Here is a 17,374-nt window from a genome sequence, read left to right as displayed (position 1 = left end):
AATACAAGCAGCGATTAAAAAAGCGTAGCAGAAAATAGTGAGGTAGAGACAATAGTTGTGGTGTAACTGTTTGGTGTGTGTGTGTGTGTGTCTGACCAAAGGCCAGGGAAAAGAAGTAGGTCTTTAATAGTGATTTAAAAATGGTTATGGACTGAGAGGCTCTTATATTAAAAGGAAGGCTATTCCAGAGCCTCGGGGCGGCCGCAGCGAAAGCTCGGTCGCCTCTCTCTCTCTGCATATGTGCACATCAAGGGCCCAGCATCCGGCTTTGAAATTGAGTCTACGTAGGAAGTGACAGTTCATATGAATGGCCTGTAGTTTCGCCATTTTACCCCAGCTGGTGTCAGAAAGATTTTTTCTCCATTCAAGGTTTTTGACAAACTTTAGACCTGATTTTCTTTCCTTAATAAACATAGTCATAAATACTATATGCTTCCAGTCGCTAGTTTAAAGTCTTCTTTCAATCACCATGATAGGTGTTTTGGTAACTGCTCTTGATTGACCCAACCAATAGCATTAATTTCCAGTTGCATATGATGCGATATAGAAAGATGGTGGATTTGAAATCGTTGACAAATAGGCTTCATTTACGGTCTGTAGAAACCAATGCCGTCACTTTGTCCATTTCTTTTTACAGTCTATGGTGCACATGCACCCTATTCTGCCACAACTTCAGCAGCTGGAGGTGACAGGGTGGCTTAGTGATTAAAGAACCTCTCTAAGTGTCTCTCTCTCATTTTGGTCTTTCTAAGGACCTCTCTAAGTGGACTAATAGGCAAACATGGTGGCCATTGATCTAGTATGTTTACAGGATACTGCCAGAGTATTTCACTGAATATTGCCCTAATTTTACGATATATCACATTCAGAACTTTAAACAGGAACAGAACGCCTGTAGCCTTTCAAGAGACCGTGTGTTATTGCATGTAGGTATCCTGAAGGAGAGCCCTGTGCCTGCTGACAGTCTGACGGAGTCAGTGCGTAAGGATGTGGACCAGGATGTGTTCCTGTTGTTCAACGTGGTGGAGGAGGCCCTGAGCTGGTACCTGGAGGACAACATTCAGACCTTCTGCTCAGACCCAGGCGGAGTCAACCGGGGTGATCCCGATTTTGAAGAGTCAAACCTGATGCATGGTGGGTAGTTTGGTGGTTTTTACCAACGATTCAATCTTAGGGCCCGTGCCACATGCCATCCCACCCTGTCCGTTCTCTTCCTCCTGTTTCTCTCCTCTGTACTGTCTAAATTAAACTGCCTTTCTGTCACAGTCTGAGTCAGGGCAGGATTGTAGGACCCAAGTGCAGGAGAGACAGAGGCCAACAGGTCAGTTTAAAGGGTTTATTAACTCGAAGGTAGGACAACAAACAGGAACTGAAACCATGAGCAAAATACACGCAACAAAAGATAATGAACAAGCATAGACAAGGTGTAAACACAGGGCTTAAATAGACAGGGAAATAATAAGACACAGGTTAACTCAACAGACAATCAACACTGGGATAGGCTGAGGGACTAAGGACACAGGAGGAGAACAAGACTAATCAAACGGGAGGTGAGACAAGACAGGTAACAGTAACTAAGCAGAACAGGAAACAAGACTACAAAATAAGGTACAGAACAGCGTGGCAAAAACAACAGAGCAACAGAACACAACAGGAATGATACAACATAAATTCTAATAAGTCCACAACCTTATAAGGGCAGGAAGGTCTAAACAACAAAATCAAAGTCCACGGCCTGAGGAGCGGACCGTGACAGGCCTAAAGAACAGGCCTAAAGTGTCCACGACCATATAAGGGCAATGATGGTCTAAATAATAAAGTCAAAGTCCACGGCCCGAGGAGCGGACCGTGACACTTTCTTTGGGTTAGTAGTGCGTGAAGTTACTTTGCTGGATTGCTTAAATCTTTTATCCAATGTGCAGTAGGGCTGGTAAATTAATATTCGAATTTTGAATATTCCTCGAATGTGGGGAAAATATGTATATTCGAATATGAAAATTAATATACAAATGTAAAAAATAAAATAAAAAGGTTTTTTTTTAATGTTTATTTGACAGGGACAATAAGAAAAACAATGTATCAAGTTCTAAAAACAAACAAAATATATGTTTTATTGGATCCGAGCACTTGATACATTGTTTTTTGTATTGTCGCTGTCAAACATAAAAAATGAAAAAAGTGTTTATTTTTATTTTTATAATATTCGAATATATTCGAATATCTGCCAATTTTTAAGACCAATATTCGAATATCATTTCTGAGGAAAGTTACCAGCCCTAATGTGCAGGCGCAAGTAGTAGATTTGCTTCATGAGGTTCGATAAGGTGTTGAGTTAACCAACTCAGCCAAGAAATGATGTTCACTCTTTGTTCTGTGGAAATTCACATATCACTTTATCCCTGACCTTAATGTCTCCCGTCTCTCTGATACTTGATCCTTTTCCTTTCCCTTCGGCTCTCGCCTCTCCTCATGTATTTGTATCTTATCAGTCATGGTCGCCTCTTACCTCTCCCTATTGTCTTTTCCCTGTATGACAGCCATAAATGGTTACATGTATGGTAACCTGCCTGGCATTAAGCTGTGTCAGAACCGTCCAGTGGCCTGGCATCTGTTTGGCATGGGCAACGAGGTGGACATTCACTCTGCGTATTTCCACGGAAACACGTTGTTGGACCGCGGCCATCGCACCGATGTCCTCAGCCTGTTCCCGGCAACGTTTGCCACAGCCGAGATGGTTCCCCTGGAGATGGGGAAGTGGCTGCTGACCTGCCAAGTTAACGACCACCTACAGGGTAGGACCTAGTTTCTTTGAAAGACGAAATTGTTTTGAAGAAAGTGCCACACCTCAGCCAAACGTAGGCAAACCCGGTGCATCATCACAGGAGCAGGACAACACAGCATAATGAAGAGAAGACACTGGAGCAACTCGGACAATGGAAGCCTCTTTTATTAAGGTGCTGAGTACAAAGAATTGACTGCTGATTCTTTGTACTCAGCGCCTTAATAAAAGAGGCGTCAATTGTTCAAGCTGCTCCAGTGTCTTCTCTACACTAAATTGTATTCTTTGTTACGTGACCAGTCCATTTGGCCTGTTGTCTGTTGACTAGGGTTCATGCCATTTACTCTGATCTCACATGTGTAAGTATCTCTGGATGATAGCATCTGCTAAATTACCTAAATTGTAAATTATATCACCCTATAATGTTGCTAAGACTTTCTCTCAGTGTGCTCTGTGTAAGAATGAAACAGGTCATTGAGGCAACACACAAACTCATTCACCCTTGTACAGCATACACACATCTTTATTTATATTTTGGGTGATGTCAAGTTGTTATTTGTTTAAATTTCTCTCTAAAAAAGAGAGACCCGGCCTATCCTAAAGACATTCCTTGCATGTTGATTCATGTCAGGTTACTGACATCATGTACAGGAAATCTAGATGCACACAACAATGCAAACACAAAAAGACCTACTCCCCTCCTTGAATCATACTGGACTGGAAGTGTGTTCATCCCCTGTGTGTGTGTGTGTGTGTGTGTGTGTGTGTGTGTGTGTGTGTGTGTGTGTGTGTGTGTGTGTGTGTGTGTGTGTGTGTGTGTGTGTGTGTGTGTGTGTGTGTGTGTGTGTGTGTGTGTGTGTGTGTGTGTGTGTGTGTGTGTGTGTGTGTGTGTGTGTGTGTGTGTGTGTGTGTGTGTGTGTGTGTGTGTGTGTGTGTGTGTGCGCGTGTGTGTGTGTGTGTGTGTGCGTAATGTCCTTACAAACGTACGTGGGTGTGTGTCTGTTCATCAGCTGGAATGCAGGCCTTCTATGAGGTGAAGTCCTGTGGCACAACGGCCCGGCCCACCGCGGTGGAGCGTGTAACCAGGCGATACTACCTGGCCGCCGAAGAGGTTGAGTGGGACTACGCGCCGTCAGGGATGGATCTGATCACTAACAAATCACTTACTGAAGACTACAGGTACAGTACGTTGGGTTGTTGATCGGGAAAGGCAGCCTTTAAATCAAATCGAGGGCCTTGTTTATGTATCAAAGGCTCTCAGCAGAGCAGTGACGTATTTACTGTATGTATGTGACGGACTCTTCCGGGAGCGTATTTACACTATATAAGTATACAGTACATACGTCTTCTGGGAGTGAGACAGTTAAATAGTGTAAACAGTGTGTACAGTTAAGTGGTTTTAGAGGTTGTGGTTTTTCCCCTGATGTGACATAATCTAACTGCAGGCCAGCTGTTTGCTCTGTTCTGCTTCACTGCAGTATGAGATTCCAACATCTGTGACTCAGCAAAGAAACAGGAATCTCTTTATCTCGCCAACCCCCCCCCCCACACACACACACACACACACACACACACACACACACAAAAGAAAGAAAACTACCATCCTCTTTCTGACCCTTACCCCCATTCCCCGCAATGACCACGTTCTCTCTCTCTCTCTCTCTCTCTCTCTCTCTCTCTCTCTCTCTCTCTCTCTCTCATTCTCTCTCTCCCTCTCTCTCATCCTGTTTCTCTCACAGCCCATCAGAGACGTTTTTCGGGAGAGACGGGGGCAGGATCGGGGGTCGCTACAGGAAGGTTGTATACACAGAGTACACAGACAGCACCTTCACCACTAGAAGAGAGAAGCCTGCTAACTTGGGAATCCTCGGTGAGCCATGCTCATTCAGTGCAACCCAAGTTCCAAGTCATTTGAGCATTCATTCTTCTCTCCTCCGGGACATCTCATGTTCCCCTTCTTTCATGCTGTGTTATATTCTGTCTGACGGCACAATGCTCTGTTGTTCCTCATATCTCACTGAAATATATACTTCAAAGTTATGTTTCAAACCTCGCAAAAGATTCCCTCATCTCTTGACTGTGTTCTCTCCAGTAGCTACTAGTAGCTGACTATTTTTGACAATATAATGACATGCCCAATATCAGGACGCCAAGGGTTAATGTGGTTAATTCCCCCCATTAATTCCCTCTCCTGCATTTTCCTGCATGTGTTCAGGTCCCGTCCTCAGGGCAGAGGAAGGTGATATCCTCCAGGTGACCTTCATGAACCGTGGGGGTAGAAACTACAGCATCCAGCCTCACGGCCTGCACTCTGAAAAACACTTCCAGGGAGTCCGTGACCAAAACGGTGAGAAAGATCAGATCAGATCCAACAGATAGCTTTGACTGATTCCTTTGTAGATTCCTCTGATTTGCGTAGCCATTGTATGCCTTTACTTAGGAGGAAGATGATAAAAGTTAAATAACATTTACAAACAATTAAACCAGTCAATCCTGAGGAGCTTTTTTGGTTGATCCCAGAGCAACTTTAAAACCCAAACATCCATTCATCACATTCAGGTTTGCTGGTTTGAATTTGAACCCAAATATCAAGGGAGCGGCACAACACAAATGATCACATGAATGATGCTGTCTGCATATCACTGGTCCAGATAGATGTGTGTTAGCTGTTTATTCACTAGTAAAGACCACACCATCAAACAGAGGAACGATTGAGTTGTATTTATTGAAATTGATTGGATGGGAAGGGGACAGGGGAATGCATGATGTGTGTGGTGCCACTGTGTGTATGTGGTGCCACTGTGGAGAGAGGGTTATTGTGTGGTCCCGTTGTTGGGAATAGTTACAGACATTGCATGCATTACATTGTTACATGGGGGTAGGGGGTCCCGTTGTTGGGATGTGATAGGGAGGAGGGTGTGGGGGGGTTGTAGGGGGTCCCGTTGTTGGGAGGAAAGGGGGTCCCGTTGTTGGGAGGAAAGGGGGTCCCGTTGTTGGGAGGAAAGGGGGTCCCGTTGTAGGGAGGAAAGGGGGTCCCGTTGTAGGGAGGAAAGGGGGTCCCGTTGTTGGGAGGAGAGGGGGTCCCGTTGTTGGGAGGAGAGGGGGTCCCGTTAGTGGGGGAAAGGGGGTCCCGTTGTTGGGAGGAGGGGGAAAGGGAGGAGGGGTGGAGGGCGGAGGGAGATGAGAACGAATGGACGGAGGCGGGTTGGTGTAGGGCGGCGCCTAGGAGAGGGGATGAAGGGGAGGAGGGGAGGGATGAGTGGCGGGATGGGTGGCCTGAAGAAGGCGACGGGGAGGATGATGAAGGGGGAAGAGGGAGGATGGATGGGAGGATGGATGGGAGGATGGATGTAGGGGTTAGAGGGGAGGTAGGGAGGAGGGATGGAGAGGAGCGGGCGGGGGGCCGGGCCGTCTGAGGCACGGACCCTGGTTAGAGTGGCTTTGGGGCCCGTGGCCCGTCTGCGACCTAGTCGCGCCGAGACCCCAAAGAATGGTGCATGTTTTCAGCGGATGAGTGCGGTGTGGGCTAGGAGGAGGTCGTGGGAATTGGAGCGGATGTATGTATGGTACGCCTGCGATGACCACCTACCCAGGATTTGAATTACGTGCTCGGGGACGCCTTTCCGGGAGGCTGTGGAGGCTGCGCCTATACGGAAGGAGTGACCTGAGAAGTGGTTTGCGGCGTAGCCGGCTTTGGTGAGAACGGAGCGGAGGTGGTGGTGAAACCAGGTGCGGGTGACTATGGAACCGGTTTCTGAGATGAACAGGGGGTCGGATGGTGAGGCGTTTTGGGACTGTCGGATGGCGAGGTGGCGGACGAGTGGTTCGTATGGGCTGAGGGGTGAGTCTAGTTTGAAAAGGTGAATGGGGGTGGACGTTCCGAACTGGTCAGTCTTACTGTGCTTGAGGGTGTAGATGAGGGTGGATGGGCTGAGGACGGATAAGTCGGACAGACAGGGGTGGCGAGCTGGGTCGAATCTAGTGTTGGCGGATGTGAATTCGGAGCAGCGGAGGAACCCGTAGAAAGCCAGGAGGAAAAGGGACTCTAGTGTGGAGTTGGTGAGTGGGTCTGAGTGACCGGAACGGAGGACGGCGACGCAGTCGGCGAGGACGTTGTCTGTGAGGGGTTGGCGGCTAGGAGGGTGGTGAGGCTCGTGGCGTTTGATGCCTTTGAGCAGCAGTGCGACGTGCGGGTGCGCGTGGAAGGGGTGAGCGGCGCCGGTGAGGAGTTTAACGATGAAATTTATGCCGGATAAGTAGACTCGGATGGTGGATGAGTGCATGGACCGGGAGTAGTGGCAGTGGCTGACGTAGGAGGTGAGTGTGGCCAGGTCTAGTGACGGGAAGTGCAGGGTGAAGGTGGCGTGGAACAGCTGGAAGTTTTTCCAGGCAGTCCAGTAGGTGGACAGTGAGGATGGGGCGAGAGACTGGAGGATGGCCTGTTGTGAGTGGCGGATGAGGTGGCTGAGCGGGTGATTCAGGGGAAGGTCATTTGTGAATATGGAGGTGCCGGAGTGGGATGAGAGTCTGCTTCTGGTGCCAAGTGCCTGAACTTCTGTAAAAGAAAGCGAGAAAGTGAGTCAGCGATGCTATTGAGGTGACCGGGGATGTGGGCGGCGCGAATGATGAAATTATGGGTGACGGTGATCCAGGTGAGTCGACGGAGGAGTGCCATGATGGGGAGTGAGGAGGAGCGACCTTTGTTGATTATATTGACGGTGGCTTGATTATCAGAATGAATGAGGACGGAGCGGCTGGTCCACTCCGATCCCCAAAGGGAAGCCGCTACCACGATGGGGTATAGCTCGAACAAGGCGGAGGAATGACCGGAGTCGCACTGGGGATCTAACATCTCCTCCGGCCATTCCTCCGCGAACCATCTGCCTTGGTAGTACCCCCCATAGCCTACGGAGGGGGCTGCGTCAGTGAATAATTGGAGGTCCTCTGGTGAGGAGTGAAAGTCATCATAAAAAAAACTAATTCCGTTCCAGTTGTGCAGGAGGTTGTGCCAGAGGCAAAGCTCCATTTTGCACTCGGGGGTGATGGTGACGGTGTGGTGGAGGGCTGGAACGGAGGAGGCTAGTGAGAGGAGGTGAGAGATGAATGAACGGCCTTGGGGGATGATACGGGTGGCGAAATTAAGGTGACCTAAGAGTGAGAGGAGTTGCTGCTTGGTGCACGAGGGGGTGTCTGCGAAGTTGGCGATGATGAGGGTGATCCTGTGTAATTTTTCGAGGGGGAGTGAGGCTTGGAAGGTGATGGTGTCTAGGTGGATGCCGAGGAACTCGAGGCTGGTGGCGGGGCCCTCCGTTTTGTCCTCGGCAAGGGGGACGCCGAGCGCCGTGAAGGCCGTTCTGATGGCGAGCAGAGTGCGTGCGGGGGGAGATGATGGGAAGTCGACGGAGAGGAAGTCGTCTAGGAGGTGGACGAGAAAGGGGATTTTGTAGTTATTTAAGAGGATCCAACAGAGCAGTTCTGATAAATTGTCGAAGAGCTTGGGGCTGCTCTTGCAACCAAATGTGAGCCTAACGGCGAAGTAGTACTTCCCCCTCCAGCAGACTCCGAACAGGTGCCAGGAGTCTGGGTGGAGAGGGAGCACTTTAAAAGCCGATGTGATATCGGCTTTGGCGAGCCAGGCCCCGCGGCCGGCTAGCCGGATGAGGGAGATGGCGTGGGCAACTGTGGAATACTGAAGTGAAAAATCTATGCTGGGGATGAGGCTGTTGATGCTGGGGACTGAGGAACCGTGGGGGGATGAGAGGTCTATGATTAGCCTTTTCTTGCCGGAATACTTGCGGGTGGCTATGCCTACGGGGCTGATTCTGTAGGTGGGGAATGGGGGGGAAGTGAAGGGGCCTATCATGAAACCTTGGTTGGTTTCCTTTGTGATTAGTGTGTCTACGGTGTCCGGGTCAGTTATGGCGGATTGGAGGTTATTACAGGTGTGGGATGTGTCTGGGAGTGTGATGAGGCCGGGGGAGAAACCGTAGTTGAGGCCGTCTATGAAACACCGGACAAAGGTGGGATCTGGGTTGGAGGCTAGTTCCGAGGCTATGGAGGGGATGTTGATGGGGGTGGCGAGGTGCTCCGTCAGTCAGCTGACTGAGGGCTTGGTGGGATTGTGGGGGCAGGTGGGGCGGGAGTGTGCTCCACTGCAAAAGGTGCACACGTGCAGCATCTTACAGGAGGACATATTGCATCCCTGGTCATTAAAATTATTGCACACCATTTTGGAACCTACAAAAATGAGCTGACGGCCTCGACGGTCCCTTGTCTGGGAGGAGGCTGGGAAGGTGGTGGGACGGTCGGGTCTTGCCCTGGCTGGACGGATGACGGAGGACATGAGTGCCTGGGGTTGCGGGTTGTAGGTTGGTTGCGGGTTGTAGGTTGGCCGGGGGGGCGGTGCGGGGGTGGTGGAGTGGGAGCTGATGACCAGGGTGCAATCGGTGGTGGGGTGGGCGGGGCAGCCGCACAGGTTGCAGGCGATGGCGGTTCTGCCGGCGAAAAGCCGGCAGTACAGCTCGGTGTCCTGCGCTCCCCAGTATGTAACCATGTTCCACTGCTGGAGCCGAGCTGCCGCCATCGCCGCAAACTGCCGGTGATACTGGAAATAGGTGGTGCCCCCGAAGCGGACGGCCATGTCCATAATTATTTGGACGTAGTCGTCCAGCTCCTGCCTGCGGGTGGGAAATAAAGAACAAATAATATTACGGAAAAGTGAGAAGGCGAGGACAAATTCTGTGGGTGTGAGGACGCTGTGTAGTGGTGAGGAATAAATGTCTCTGAGTGTTATTGATACCCCCCCGCAATCGACGGTCCTGGGTTGGTGGGCGGCAGCAGAGGGTTTTAGTAGGGAAGCTAAGTCAATGTCCATACCCTGGAGGATCTGATTTCGGAGGGAAGCAGAGACCGGAATGGGGTTGGCGGCGATGGCTGTGGGCGGCATGGTTGCCGGCGTGGCTGAGGAGAGAGAGAAATAGGTGGGCTGAGGCCCGTGAGGAGGAGGAAGGCCTTGGCGGAGAGGGAGGGGTGCCGGAGCCTGAGGTTGGAGGAAAGAGTAGGATTGGAGGGGGGGAGCCATTTGGCCACTGACGGCAGGCTGGTAGCCTTGGCCAAATGTGGGGGGGAGGGAGGAGGGGGGAGCCATTTGGCCGCTGGCGGCAGGCTGGTAGCCTTGGCCAAATGTGGGGGGGAGGGAGGAGGAGAGAGCCATTTGGCCGCTGGCGGCAGGCTGGTAGCCTTGGCCAAATGTGGGGGGGAGGGAGGGGTGAGCCACTTGGGCGTGGGCTGCCAAGTTTAGCGCCTGGTTAGGCAGGGGTGAGACATTGAGCATGAATGGGAGCGGGCATGGCTTGGTATAAATACAACCCTTGATTAGTTTGGAAGGAGGAGATAAGGGAGGAGTTGTTATCAACGCCATCGCAAGCAGGTGAGCTTGGGAGGAGTTGATATCGGCCAGATTGGAGGCGATTACGAGGGGGAGGAGATAGTTATCCGGTGTGGTCTTCCCTCCTGAACTTACATTGTACCAACTGCATATATTACTACTGTCCAACGACAGCAAACGAGACGAGACAACAATATTGAGAATGAGGTCAGTAAGAGACGCCATGAGACAAAGTACATGTAATGTCCACACAGAATTTTCTTTTCTTCGTTTTTGTCATGTCGAGTGGAACATTTATTCATCTCCTCACAAACAACTGCCGCAATTGTGAAGAAAGGGAACTTAGAAAGACACTTTATGATAAACAACAGCTGACAGTGAGTGAAAAAAAGAAAGAAGAAACTGAAATCTCAACCAGCACTATCTTTAATCATATGATGTCATTTGTATTTTAAAAGTCCCATGAATTATTTTTGCATTATTTGTTGATTATTTTCTAATTAGCAGCCTACAGTATAATAAGATGTAAAAGCGGTGGTGGTTTCCATTGCCTGGTATAAACCCTCTTTGTATACAGTACAGTGGATTATATCTTTAAGTAGGTGGATGACATTGAGAGACTGTATGGTCGGTATGCGTATGCACTGCATATGTACTGTAGACAGGAACTGTGTAAGCCCTACGGTATGCATGAAATATAAACCCACAGTAAACACATGAAATAGAATTGTGCCTCCTAAACTAAACTCTTTATAATGACTATGAAAGGGCATTAGTAAATAAATAAAACATCTTTAACTCCATATGTAATTTGATTACAAAGAAAAACTAATTGAAGAATTATTCAGTGTTAGAATGATTAATCAACATAATTATACACAGATATAAGTAAATAAAGGCATGAGAATAATCCTGATAAATCCTTGATCTCCAATCCTATAAATAAATCTGTATCTAAACCACTGAAAAGTAAGGTGATTACTGTAAGCTAACAATGTACAGAGTAAGTGTTCATTTATCCATTTGTAACTTGAGTGTACAAATGTATGTACCAATTTGTAAACTCTCATAGAGTTACATTAACACTCAGGATTCTACTGAATAAAACAACTAGGTGATCCCCTGAATATAAACAATGTCCATAATAAATCATGACAGAAATTCAACCATGTGAGCGTGACAGAAAGGGTCACCAGGCGTGGCCGGGCAAGAGCACAGGAGACCCAAATCCAGTAGGGAAATCCTCTTCAGGTCATAAAACACGTTTCCCCAAGCATTAAACAGAGAAAGAATACTAGGAAACATACTGGATGTCGATCTTCAGCAGGAGGTCCGAGGTGTGGGGCTTACTCACAGACGCACACATGTAGCTCAAAACTAGCTGTACGTAGACGTCCTTTCATGGAACTAACACCAAATACACAAACAACTGTACAAATTTAATCTCGTTCCCTGTGGAGGACTCGGCAGCTCGGCACACTTTTCTACTGTGGTTCCCCTACTCTCAGTGCAGGCTGGCAAAAGATAAACAATTCCATTTGTTTCAACCCATCAATTAACTTTTTCCATTCCGTATGAGCTACAGACATCTGTAGGATACCGGGACTACTTTACATTTTTGATACGACAGGTGAGAATTGGGCATTTTCGCCGGTATCGCCCTCAGCCGGATCTTAACACTGTGGGACCTCATACCGCAGCTACAGCAGAGGGGTCACAGACGGGGCTACTCATGGACCTGTGTCCTAACAGCATACATAGATCAATAGGCTATTAATATTGAAGGGACAATGAACGAGTGGATTACAGTAATATTAATAACTTTATTTGTATAGCATGTTGTTTTTCTGATTGCCGTGAAAATTCACACATGCCTGTTTTAGCGCCACCAGGAGGCCGATGCATTCTGAACATTGCTGGCCCACAATAACCTACCTGACCTGTGCTCGGAGGAGCACCTTTTCCAGTTTGTTTAGTTTTTACCAGTTTATGAATTAATCTAATCCAATTTAATCTTATAATTCTAAGAAACTATTTCAAATATTGTACTTGTTCAGTCTTGTAGCAGATGTACTGATTATCGTGCTCTGTGCCTAATACTACAGGCGCTGATGAGCCTGGGTCTGCAGTGGCTCCTGGGACGACTTTCATCTACAACTGGAAGGTTCTGGATGGTCCCTCTCCCTCTGATACCAACTGTATCCCTTACCTGTACTTCTCTGCCACTGATGCTGTACATGACACCAGCTCTGGTTTGATGGGACCTTTACTAGTGTGCAGGAAAGGAGCTCTCAGGAAGGACGGTACCCAGGTGTGCTATCAGCTTTTACTGCAAGCTCACATGATCAGTTCAATACTAGGGCTGTACCGAATATACCTTTTTCAAGCTTTGGATATTCTGCGCATTTTCCAAGTAAATACTTGTAAATACAAAAGTAATTCATAGATCAAGTAAAGGCTCTTTGCCGGTGAGATTGTTATCTACGTTAAAACAACAACAACTATTCCTCAGAGATAACCATAGACAAGTTTCTAAAGTGCAATTATTCCTAACTAGACCATACCCGTCAGGTATGGCGTCCCCAAAAGTATGATTTTGGGGACGCACACGCTTGTTTCACGCACATGTTTTGGCAACCCGGTCGCCAGCGACCACAAACGTGCATGCGCACGTACGTGGCTGCGCGTGCATGCGCACGTACGTGGCTGCGCACGTACGTGGCTGCGCATGCATGCGCACTTGGCCACGCATGCGCACTTGGCCACGCATGCGCAGTAACGTCGAAAACTCCGGCCGTAGAGTTAAACAGAGGTTTGGAAAAAGGCTATTAAACGGCTCGAATTTGGGTAAAGTGAAAAACGGGTGTCGGTGTTCCGTGCACATGCTGATGGTCAATGGCTGTGTGCAAATACAGAGCAATTGCTGGAGGCACTGAGGAGAACCGGGCAGAAGAGATTTTGGGGACGCACACACTCACAGAGCTTACAGAGAATTATAGGATGATGGAACGTGAATTCCTATAATAAATGACTGTTTGCCACTGGCCTAATTGCCTTGTACCGTTTGTATGTTCTTTAACAGAAAGAAGTGGACAAGGAGATGTTCCTGCTGTTTACTGTCATGGACGAGAACGAGAGCTGGTACTTGGATGAAAACATCTCAAAGTACGGCAGCAATGAGACAGACCCAGAGGATGAAGATTTTCAGGAGAGCAATAAGATGCATGGTAGTTTATCTTTGTGTTTGTGTAATGCCTTATTTATACAAAAACAACAGATCTACAAGCTGACAGCTCATGTCAGCATGTGTCATGCCCCCGGTGTGTAAAGACCTTAAGTAGGCCTATAACTATAAATCAGGCTTCAGGGATGGGCGGATCGATATGGAAAATCAGTACTTCGGATCCCGAGATTTCCTTTCATAATCGATCCCTGTAATAAAATATTCATACCAAGTGTTTTTCTTTAACCAGACATTTTTATATATTTTTTATTATGAAATTGAATAGAAACTACAAAACTCTCGTTTTGTCTATCACACAACATGGCGGGAATGCTGGTATGACAGAGTGAAAACAAAAATAATTAGGCAACATGCCATGTGTGTCAAAAGTCAATCATATTGTGGCAATACCACAAACTTGCCGAAACATGAAAATCAGCCACATAAAAGAGCATGATGAGTAAACGCTTTAGAAGGGGAGGGTTCTCTGACAGAAAAGCCTTTCACAGAGGCAGGATTTATCCATGTTTAGTGATTTTAATCCTCTGAACAGAAGTCTGGAAATGCATTTTCAAACCCTTTCTAAATGCATTATACTGCATCTAGTTAGCATTAGATCCATTTTGTGAGAAAACATACGTACTGTATTGCTCAGTATTTCTAAAACATAGATGACCATTTTTACAATACCATTTTGATAGTAACAATCTCAGGTTCCTAATACCTTCAGAATAATTATTGTTATTTTGCCCAAGTCTTTCCACTTGATGCAATGTTATATATAATATTATATAATTGAACATTAATTTACATTGTTGAGCAATTGAACATGTGTAAACCGAAACCAAGTCTGTTCATTGGAAGTTATTTATAGTACCGTAATACTAATTTAGGGGATTTCAATTTAATTCACAAAGCTTTCGCTTTTCATTTACTGTAAACAAGAGGCTTTTAGATCTATCAGCATTGGTATTGGGATAGTAGCCTTGATATTACTTTGTATCAAAAAGAAAGTCTGTGGTATTGCCCATCCCTAGTGTGTGTCTGTGTGTTTTTGCATGTGTATTTGGAGATTTGAAGCTTATTGCGTTGTTCAAATCGTAAACATTGTGTTGTTTTGTAGAGATTATTTCCAAAAATATGTGGATATCACAAGCGTTTGTTTGCTACATAACAGAGCCTATGTTCATAATATATCCAAACTCCAATGCAAAAATCCAATTGGAAATCTGACATAGTGGAGTGGAACAGTAAACAATAAAATCCTCATTGTTCATTTATCCTTTATCAATTATTATTTGTAAGCTCTCAGTTAAATTAACACAGAGGATTTTACTGTGTAACTTTCGGATTAGCCTCCGAACAGATGCCATCATCACTAGAAATTACTGGTATTAATTTTCAATTGGCTAAGTTATGTTTGTACTGTTGTGTTGTTCTCATGATTTGTATTTCTTTTTTTTATGAATATTTCAGCGGTGAATGGCCTGATGTACGGGAACCTTCATGGCCTGGATTTATGTTCGGGGGACACAGTTGTGTGGTACAACTTTGGTCTGGGCACAGAGGTGGACATCCATGGCATTTATTTTGAAGGCAACACCTTCCAGAGGCACGGCACCACCCGGGACACACTCAGCCTGTTCCCACACACCACCGCTACCATGGTCATGAAGCCATCCACTGCTGGTCAGTCTGGACTTTTACCATACTCGATTACTCTTCAATTTGTTTTCTTTCACAAATATTGTTGCTTTCAGGTGGAAACATTGAAAGGAACTGTTACTTTTCAGGATATGGAAAAAATAACCTGTGTTCCAATGTAGTTTTAAAAAATCACAACACATCACATGAGCTTGCAAATTGCTACTTTTTCATGATACTATAAAGTAGAGCATTCATGAAATGCCCTACACAGAATTACTTACTTTTGAATTGTTACTTATGTTTGATTCTTGTACACAGTGTACACTTTTAAGACATTGTTACCATTCTGTTTGCAACTGCTTTACCCAGGGCTGGGGTTCAATAGTGAAGAGTAGGGGAAGATTCTCCACATGTTTTCATTTTGACATAGATTTCTATAAAGATTTATGTTTCTCTAAAGATTCTGTCCACAAGGCTGAAAGAGTATTGTTACCAAGATAAATAGTTTTTCTCACTCCTCATTCTCTCCACTAATACAACAATTTATGGAAAACAGTGGTTTGCAAACTGTTTAATTTCAAGGACCCCCGTAACGCTGGGAGTGTACAGATGGTGGGTCCATTTGGTTCCATTTATACACTCAGAGTTACAGACCTGTAGGTGTCCCTTTGATGGATCCCCGGACCCCACTTTGAGAACCACTGACCCAAAAGATTCGATGAGAGATTAAAATTGATTCATATCTGAAACCCAACCCCAATCTATCTGTCACACAGGCACGTTTGAAGTGAGCTGCAGAGTAACAGACCACCTCTCTGGTGGGATGCAGGAACAGTACGCGGTACGGGACTGTCCCGGACACAACTTCACTCATACGCCATTCAGACATTCAAAGGTCGTCCAGTACTTCATCAGCGCTGAGGAGATAGAGTGGGACTACGCACCTGACAGAGCCTGGGAACAGGAGAAGAACCACGGAACACTAGAGGACAGGTGTGTGTGTGTGTGTGTGTGTGTGTGTGTGTGTGTGTGTGTGTGTGTGTGTGTGTGTGTGTGTGTGTGTGTGTGTGTGTGTGTGTGTGTGTGTGTGTGTGTGTGTGTGTGTGTGTGTGTGTGTGTGTGTGTGTGTGTGTGTGTGTGTGTGTGTGTGTGTGTGTGTGTGTGTGTGTGTGTGTGCGTGCGTGCGTGCGCGCGCGCGTGCGTGCGTGCGCTTTTATGTGACGTGTGTGTTTATGCGAACGTATACATGCATGGGTGTTATGTGCATGTATGTGTAGGTATATGCATGCATGCATGTGTGTGTGTGTGTGTGTGTGTGTGTGTGTGTGTGTGCGCGTGTGCGTGTGTGTGCCTTCCCACCCTGCAAGGATTACATCACTAATTGCATGTTGATGTACCTGGGTTTGGTAAATTGCTATTTATGTTTATAAGTATTACTGTTTGTGAGTGGTGACAGATTGTCGTGTGTCCCAGTCCAGGCAACGTGTTCCTGGAACGAGGGGAGAACAGAATCGGCCCCCGCTATAAGAAGGTGGTGTACAGGGCGTACACGGATGACACCTTCACAACGCAGAGGAAACGACCGCCACAAGAGATGCACTTGGGCATTCTAGGTATCCTAAAGCCTGATTCATATTTAGTCGCACAATGAATAGCAGACCTACAAGCAGACCTACAGTAGAAGCTCACAACGGGTCGCATCCGCAACGCGTTGTGAGTTTGTAGGCCTGCTATTTTCAGCACCGTGCAGTGGAGTATAAATTTGACTTTAGTTGCTTTCAACTCTCTCACTCAAGTGAAATATAGAAATGTAATTCCTTTAGCACTGTCTTGCAGCTGCAACCAACCTTGTTCAAAAGGTCAATTTACTCGTCTATTTGGGTACTATTTTTACTCTGTCAAAGTCAAAATAACACTGAGGATTTATATGTAGTTCACCTCTTTATTGACCATATTCTGCACTACACAAGATTAACTTAAAATGAAAGTTTCAATACTTTGTCAATGTTGTTTCAGCAACCTCCCCCCCCCCAAAAAAAAACAGAACTGATAAAGCTACAAAGACATTCCACCAGACACTTCCTTTCAACCAAACAAACTTAACAGACCTTCATTTGTATGTTTATACTAGGCTGGGAAGCAAGCCACATCTAATGGTTTAGCAGAGAAAAATGCAGTAAGAGCGAGATCCCAAACCGACGCGACGCTGCCGCGACAGCGTCGCGACCGGTACCGACCCGGCGGACGGGTCGGTACCGGTCGCGACCGGGTCGACGGACTACCGACAGAACCGACCTTTAACCGACGCACCGACGCTTTCACCGACGTTGCCACGGAA

At 46.7% G+C, this 17,374-nt stretch overlaps 1 protein-coding gene across 2 annotated transcripts in view; it reads left to right on the top strand.

Moving 5' to 3' along the window:
- LOC308091207 (ferroxidase HEPHL1-like) overlaps positions 1-17,374 on the top strand; it is a 48,956-nt gene that overhangs the window by 14,226 nt on the left and 17,356 nt on the right. For both annotated transcript variants that reach the window (XR_013933680.1, XM_080436648.1), the window contains exons 4-13: positions 931-1,134; positions 2,538-2,792; positions 3,790-3,958; positions 4,519-4,649; positions 4,995-5,126; positions 12,272-12,477; positions 13,249-13,393; positions 14,866-15,078; positions 15,813-16,029; positions 16,510-16,649. Coding sequence is in view for 1 of the 2 variants with exons in the window: in XM_080436648.1 (XP_080292774.1) it covers positions 931-1,134; positions 2,538-2,792; positions 3,790-3,958; positions 4,519-4,649; positions 4,995-5,126; positions 12,272-12,477; positions 13,249-13,393; positions 14,866-15,078; positions 15,813-16,029; positions 16,510-16,649 (1,812 nt within the window). In the remaining variant the exon portion in view is untranslated. The remainder of the gene's footprint in view (positions 1-930; positions 1,135-2,537; positions 2,793-3,789; positions 3,959-4,518; positions 4,650-4,994; positions 5,127-12,271; positions 12,478-13,248; positions 13,394-14,865; positions 15,079-15,812; positions 16,030-16,509; positions 16,650-17,374) is intronic.

Source organism: Gymnoscopelus braueri (assembly GCF_963280865.1).
Source record: "Gymnoscopelus braueri genome assembly, chromosome: 8".
Taxonomy (NCBI): Eukaryota; Metazoa; Chordata; class Actinopteri; order Myctophiformes; family Myctophidae; genus Gymnoscopelus; species Gymnoscopelus braueri.
This window is presented reverse-complemented; position numbering and strand designations above follow the sequence as displayed.